At 42.3% G+C, this 7,474-nt stretch overlaps 1 protein-coding gene across 4 annotated transcripts in view; it reads left to right on the forward strand.

Annotated features, from left to right (window-relative positions):
* Window positions 1–5,882, forward strand: part of RAB4A (RAB4A, member RAS oncogene family) — a 38,183-nt gene extending 32,301 nt beyond the window's left edge. For 3 of the 4 annotated variants that reach the window (XM_074316420.2, XM_019754777.3, XM_019754779.3), the window contains one exon: window positions 4,176–5,882. In XM_074316420.2, the coding sequence (XP_074172521.1) occupies window positions 4,176–4,261 (86 nt within the window). In that variant the 3' untranslated portion in view covers window positions 4,262–5,882. Of the gene's footprint in view, window positions 1–224; window positions 2,509–4,175 lie in introns of those variants that run through there. The other variant, XM_019754778.3, reaches the window with a different exon arrangement.
* Window positions 5,883–7,474: the final 1,592 nt, after the last annotated feature.

A 7,474-nucleotide genomic window follows, 5' to 3' on the forward strand; every position in this document is an offset into this window, starting at 1 on the left:
TGATCACCAAGATGAAATAGATCAATTCCTTGAAAGACAGAATTTGTCAAAACACAAAAAAAGAAATAGACACTTTGAATAGGCCTATATCTATTAAAGAAATTGAACCAATAGTTAATAAACTTTCAAAACAGGAAGCACCAGGCCCAGATGGGTTCACTTGTGAATTATACCAAACATTTAAGGAAGAAATTATACCGATTTTCTACAATCTCTTTTCACAGGACAAAAGCACATGGAACACTTCCTAACTCGTTGTATGAAGCCAACATTATCCTAATTCCAAAATCAGAAAAAGACATTACAAGAAAAGAAAATTACAGACCAGTCTAGATAAACAGAGATGCACAAATCCTCAAAAACATATTAGCAAATCAAATCCAACAATGTATGTAAAGAACTGTGTACCACTTCCAAGTGAGATTTCTCCCAGGTATCAAGGCTGGTTCAACATTCCAAAATGATCAGGCTACAGGAAAAAGGTCATGGTCATATCAAGAGATGCAGAAAATCATTTGACAAAGTCTTAACGCCTATTCATAATGAAAATTCTCAGTAAACTAAGAATAGAGGGGAATTTCCTCAACTTGATAAATAATATCTACCAAAAAATCTACTACTAAGAACATCTTTTTTTTTTTTTTTTTTAAGATTTTATTGGGGAAGGGGAACAAGACTTTACTGGGGAACAGTGTGTACTTCCGGGACTTTTCCAAGTCAAGTTGTTGTCCTTTCAATCTTAGTTGTGGAGGTCGCAGCTCAGCTCCAGGTCCAGTTGCCGTTGTTAGTTGCAGGGGGCGGAGCCCACCATCCCTTGTGGGAGTCAAGGAGTCTAACTGGCAGCCTTGTGGTTAAGAGCCTGCGCTCCAACCAACTGAGCCATCTGGCCACCCGGGAGCTGAGCGGCAGCTCATTGACTTCATTCTAGTTGTGGAGGGCGCAGCTTACTGGTCCATGTGGGAATCGAACCGGCAGCCCCGTTCCCCAGAGCTCGCGCTCTAACCAACTGAGCCACCCGTCCGCCCCAAGAACATCATTCTTAATGGTGAGAAACTTAAAGCTTTCACACTAATATCAGGTTCAAGGCTCCACCCCTTGTCAACATCACACTGGAGGTTCAAGCTGATGCAGTAAGACAACAAAGGGAAATAAAAGGTATACAGACTGGGAAGAAAGAAATTAACTGTCCTTGTTCATAGACGACATGATTATCTATGAGGTCTGCCAGTTTTGTTCCCAAATTTGTTGCAACGATATTGCTAACCTTTTTTGATATTAGAGGGATTATTCAATTATGAATTTGTATCAACTGGACAAACAGTTAACCAAGTTTACTATTTGGAAGTGTTGAAAAGGCTGCATGAAAAAGTTAGATGACCTGAGCTTTTTGCCAACAGGTCATGGCTCTTGCATCACGACAATGCACCAGCTCACACAGCACTGTCTGTGAGGGAGTTTTTAGCCAGTAAACAAATAACTATATTGGAACACACTCTCTACTCACCTAGTCTGGCCCCCAGTGACTTCTTTCTTTAACCTGAAGATAAAGGAAATATTGAAAGGAAGACATTTCGATGACATTCAGGACATCGACGGTAATATGATGACAGCTCTGATGGCCATTCCAGAAAAAGAGTTCCAAAATTGCTTTGAAGGGTAGACTAGGCACTGGCATCGGTGCATAGCTTCCCAAGGGGAGTACTTGGAAGATGACCGTAGTGATATTCAGCAATGAGGTATGTAGCACTTTTTCTAGGATGAGGTCGTGAACTTAATTGTCTGACCTCATGTATAGAAAACCCAAGAGATTCCATAGACTCCTATAAAATGATTGTGTAGCACAGTTGCAGGATACAAGGTTAATATGCAAAAATCAATCACTTTTCTACATGTCAGCGATAAACAAGTGCATGTTGAAGTTAAAACACACCAGTCACATTATTCACATCCAAAAAAATGAAATACTTAGATACAACTAAAAATCTCTATGAGGAAAACCAAACTGATTCTAAGGTTTATGTGGAGGCAAAAGACCCAGAATAACAAGCACGATATTGAAGGAGAAGAACAAAGTTGGCAACTGTCAGTCCCCAATTCTAGACAATATAACAGTAGTCAATGTGAAAGGACTACAGATGATCAGAGGAACAAAACAGAGAGCTCAGAAATGCACCCGCATGAACAGTCAACTGCTCTTTGACAAAGGACCAAGTCAGCACAATGGAGCAAAGACAGTCTTTCCAACAAATGGTGCTGCGAGGCAGCTGGATGGCTCAAGTGGTTAGAGCATGAGCTCTCAGCAAAAAGGTTGCTGGTTCAATTCCCGCATGGGATGGTGGGCTGCGCCCCCTGCAACTAAGATTGAAAATGGCAACTGGACTTGGAGCTGAGCTGCGCCGTCCACAACTAGATTGAAGGACAACGACTTGGAGCTGATGGGCCCTGGAGAAATGCACTGTTCTCTAATATTCCCCAATAAATTTTTTTTAAAAGTATTAAAAAAGAAAATGGTTCTGGAACAGCTGGCTATTCACATGCAGAAAAAAAACAAAAGCATAAACACAGATCTTCCACCATTCACAAAAATTCACTCAAAATGGACCATAGACCTAAGTGTAAAATGTAAAACTTGATAAAACCCCTGCAGAGATGGCAGTAAGTGTATGAAAAGATGCCAAAAGATGCCCTACATCATACGTCATCAGGGAAATGAGCAAATTAAACAACAGTGAAATACCCTACAACACATCTACGGCTCAAAGGACGTGGCACAGCAGGAGCCCTCAGTCATCACTGGTGGGGACGCACGTGGTGCAGCTGCTTCTCATAAAACCATGCATATTCTTACCACATGATCCAGCATTTCACTGCTTGGTATTTACCCAAAGGAGTAGAAAACATGTCCACACCAAAGCTTGCGTGGATGTTTACAGCAGCTCTATTCACAATCGCCCAAATATGGGAGTAACCAAGATGCCCTCCAGTAGGTGATGGATAAATAACCGTGGTCCATCCAGACCATGGAATATTATTCAGCACTAAAAAGAAATGAGCTATCGAGCCATGAAAAGAGATGGAGAAACCTTAAATGCATGTTACTAAGTGAAAGAAGCCAATCTGCGAAGGCTACATACTGTGTGACTCCCGGTACATGACATTCTGGAAAAGGCAAAACCATGGCGACAGTAAAAAGATCAGGGGTTCCCAGGAGATTGAGGGGAGAGAGAGGTGAATAGGTGGAGCACAGGGGACATTTAGGGCAGTGAGACTCCTGTGTTTGACAGTATAAAGGTGGGTACATGTCATTATACGTTTGTCCAAACCCACAGAAGGAACACCAGGAATGCCCCTCATGTCAGCTACGGACTCGGTGGTTCTGTCACTGCAGGTCCATTGTTGTAACAAGCATGGCATCCGGTGGGGGTGCTGATGGTAGGGGAGGCCATCCCTGCGTCAGGATGGGGAGTGGGGAGAGGGGAGGTACATGGGAAATCTGTATACTTTCAATTTTGCTATGAATCTAAAACTGCTCTGAAAAAATAAAGTCCTAATAATAAAAAAAATCCTAAAGCAACCAATAAAATATTGGTTTTTTTAAACAACAAAGAATTTTGGTTTAATAGCCATTCTTAAAATGGAAGAAAATTGAAAAAACATAATCTAAGTAATTCAAAGAAGGCAGAAAAAGAGGGGAAGAGGGAATAAAGAACAGATGGGAGAAATAGAAAACAAGTAGCAAAACAATAGACCCAACCTTCTGAACTTAAGAAAAAAGTTAGATGTTGTGCTTGAAAGAATTTCAGCTACTAGAAATCCTTACCCTCTCACTCAGAAGAAAAAGAGGGCCGCAGTTGATGGGGTGATGGAGGTAGTTGGCCTTTGTGTGGGGAGAGGTCTGTCTGGGGTGGGGTTCACTGAAGGCTAAATGAACATGCCTGTTGCTAAAATAGAAGGCTCATTTGTAATATTTCCAAACGGAGATTTTAACTTCTTAAAGCTTCCTCTTCTTTCCCATTTACCACTGTGAGCTTTTTATGTGTGGTCAACATTATCTAATAGTTATGCATAAGCTTAAGTAAAAGTTGGAGGTATTCACTAACTCCATTTGGGACTGTAAGCTCTATTTGTACATTTATGGCTATGTGTGTTTCTAAACTGTTCTTAATGTGTTTTAGGTGTTCATATAGTGGTATTTGGGACACAATTGTTGGAGCTTGAAGAAGTTTCTGCCACCATCTATTTCTACTTCACACAGGAGTAGGTCTTTGTGTGGAAAAGAAAATAATTTGCGGTGTGACACAAGCTGGATGTGGCCCAGTGAACCCCATACTAAATCTGCTTCAGTGGACACCACCGTTAGCTGCGTCAACGTCTGTGAACGTTCCCTGCTCCGTATTCCCCTTCACGTTTGGTTTCGATCCTGGCTCTGTGCTGCATATACCCCTGCCCAGCACATCTCTACAGCACGGTACCTGACGTATGAAATGACAGAGCGTCGCACTAAACGCAGTCTCTTACTGTTTTAATCATATGAACTGAAGCCTGTTACCATGAGGTGTGCTTCAATCTCGCCGGTTGTATTGCACGGTTGGTGTATTTATGGTCTGATACTCAGACTCTGGCATCGACAGCCAGTGCAGTCCTTACTTCATTCCATTTGCCACAGTCCCAAGGTGTTTACGTGACCCACACCTGAAATACCCCATCAGTAGTAACATACCAAAATAAAATCAGAAGTGGGGTTTTTCTATGAACATGACACTGTCCAGCACTCTGTTGATTTTTAGAGCATCTCCATCCAGCTCAGTTCGGGCCATGTAACCTCCCCCGTTAGGCGCTGTGGTCAGCACTGAGGACTCTGGACCTGTAGCCACACTCACTGGGCAGCTGACTGCGCTCAGCTGTCGGTAAACACGACAGACCTCATGGCCTGGGCTGCTGTCCGCTGCCCATGGTGAGCTGCCCAGTCCTACTAGAAAACACTTGGTTGCTCCAGTGCTTTTCCTGGAATTCGGTATTATAGCATCACTGCCCTTTTTTAAGCCTTTTATTGTTTAGTGTTCATTTTAAGGAAACCCACTAAATCAAGTCGGTATTAAAAGGACACCACTAAGAAATTTCTGTATAGCTTTTGCCGAATACTTAAATGCCTTAGTACAGTTATCAAGTCAAAATGTTTTTAATTCATGTGAGGTCTGTTGAAGTATAATATATATTGTTCTGCAAAGACTTGTTCTAATATTTTAAAATGTCAATGCAGAATATATATATGTACATATATATGTATGTATGTACATGTATGTATAAAACTTTTCTTTAAAGTTGAAATATAGCATTCTTTAAGGTTGAAGGTTCAAAAGCATTCTTCACCCTATATGTTTTCTTCCACTGGGACGGTTTAGCTGCAGACCGATTGGTAAATGTCACTACCAGTCTGTCAGAAGCTGCCTCTGCTTTTGTTCTCATTTTGTTTTAATCAACAGAGCATGATGGCACCACAAACTCTTGGAAGTAACTTGGAGAAAAATGTCAGTGTGTATCGTTTTAGTTATTTTGATTTGCTTTAAAAATCCTCATGTATTTTATTTTGAAAAGTTAGAATATGAAGCAAATTCTCAGACTGAGCTACTCCTTGGACCTCACTGGAAGAATGATTCACTCAGTGTCTCGTTCAGGACAGTTTTGTGAGCTGTTCACTTTTGAGTAGCTTTTTGCATGGGCTAGGAGCATGTCCATTCGACCACACCAGTTTATTCAAATGCAAGAATTTTTAAAATAAGATGAATGTTAACTTGGTTTATAAATGAGCTTGTTAATTAAACCATAGGTACTGCATATCAATGCCACACTGTTTGACCAATAAAAGTTGCTGGAGAACCAAACCCTGGTGGTTCTTATGAAGGCCTCTAGGAAGAGTGAAGCGGGGAGACAGTTTGGTCAGCTCCCAAACTGAGACAGTGCTCCCAGTGCCACCAACTAACTATGATTCTGCAGACACCAGCTGGGCGTCCCCCAGGTCAGCTCTGACGCCAGCCTCCTGGACACAATCAGATTCCAGAGGTTCAGCACTCAGTCTGCCCGACACAGATGCCAGTTGTAAATCCGAGTTGTCACCTGTGCTTCTGACCAACTGGCCATAAATCTGAGGTTCCCATAGCTCCTACCTTGGGTTCCATTAATTTGCCAGAGTGGCCACAGAAACTTACCAGTCTCAAGAAGACAGGCTGTTGCTCTGAGGTCAGGAAATACTGCATGCTGCTAGAAAATAATGTGATTGGGGAATGTGATTTTTTCTTTTGAAGTAGCATTTATGTTCTTTTCAATTTTTCCTTATGGAGGTTTTCAGACATACACAAGTATGGAGAAAATAACATTGTATCAGCTTCCACAACTGTCTACACTGTGGCAACCTCACTTTAGCTCCCTCTGCCCCAGTTTGTATGCTGTAGTATTCGGACACATCTATAGCATCTGTCATTTTACCCAAAAGTAGTTCAGTATGCATCTCTGACTATATATTTTTAATTTATATAGTCACTGTATGATTGGGAACTTCTTAAAAGATGTTACACAGCCAAGAATGGTTATGTTGTTTCTTACCTTGCAATTGTATAGTTGGATCTCTAGCATGTGTTAGAAAGCAAATGCTCCTCTGTTACACAGTCCTGTTGGAGGTGACTTCCCAGCGTGTGCTAGTGGCACCAGTGTTGTTCCTTAACCCAGGGGACAGTCATGCTTCAGCAGGGACACCAGGGTAGTGAGGCTGCCCCGGTTATGTGTTCTGAGTGTCACCCCCACTGCAGTGACAGGCACACCTGGTTTAGTTCACCTCAGCGTGTGTGTGTCCCGTGGTGAGGAGTGCGGTTAACGCTGACTGACGAGGCGCCTCTGGAACGTGGTGTGAGATGCGCTGGGCCTACGTGAGCAGTAACCTCAGAGTGCGCCCTCTGCTGGGGGACTTTGTCCTGACCTCATGGGGGCCAAATGAAAAACAGGTCTGTGCTCTCTCAGCTGCTTTCTCTAACTTTTTGATGTCATGTACAAATTCATTTTTTTTAAAATCTAACATTAAGGAAACAAACTTACCGAATTTCTGAGTATTTTACCTTCCAAAATACCATGGAAATAATTATGTTCACTAAATATTTAAGGACCTACTAACTATGGATGAGAGTACAATGCAGATTTCTGTGTGGGGGGTGTACATTGAGTAGGAATTCTGTCATCCGGTTAGTTCAGGATGAGCTACTGCATTATTCTCTTTTGCCGCCATCACTGCATTGGTTTCTGGGGCTGCAAATGCATGATGCCACAGGCCCTCGTACTGTGCCTGATTCTCAGGGAAGGTGAAGCTCTGTATTTGTCTGAATGCCCCTTACTTTCTCATCGCCTCGGTGTCTTTGCATGTCCCCTGTCTCCCCTTGCCTGTGACATGTTGCTGGCTCTGTGTCAGACGGTGTAACACTCCTCTGCA

This window comes from Rhinolophus sinicus, chromosome 6 (assembly GCF_057876585.1).
Source record: "Rhinolophus sinicus isolate RSI-liver-muscle chromosome 6, RSI-T2T, whole genome shotgun sequence".
In the NCBI taxonomy this organism is placed as follows: domain Eukaryota; kingdom Metazoa; phylum Chordata; class Mammalia; order Chiroptera; family Rhinolophidae; genus Rhinolophus; species Rhinolophus sinicus.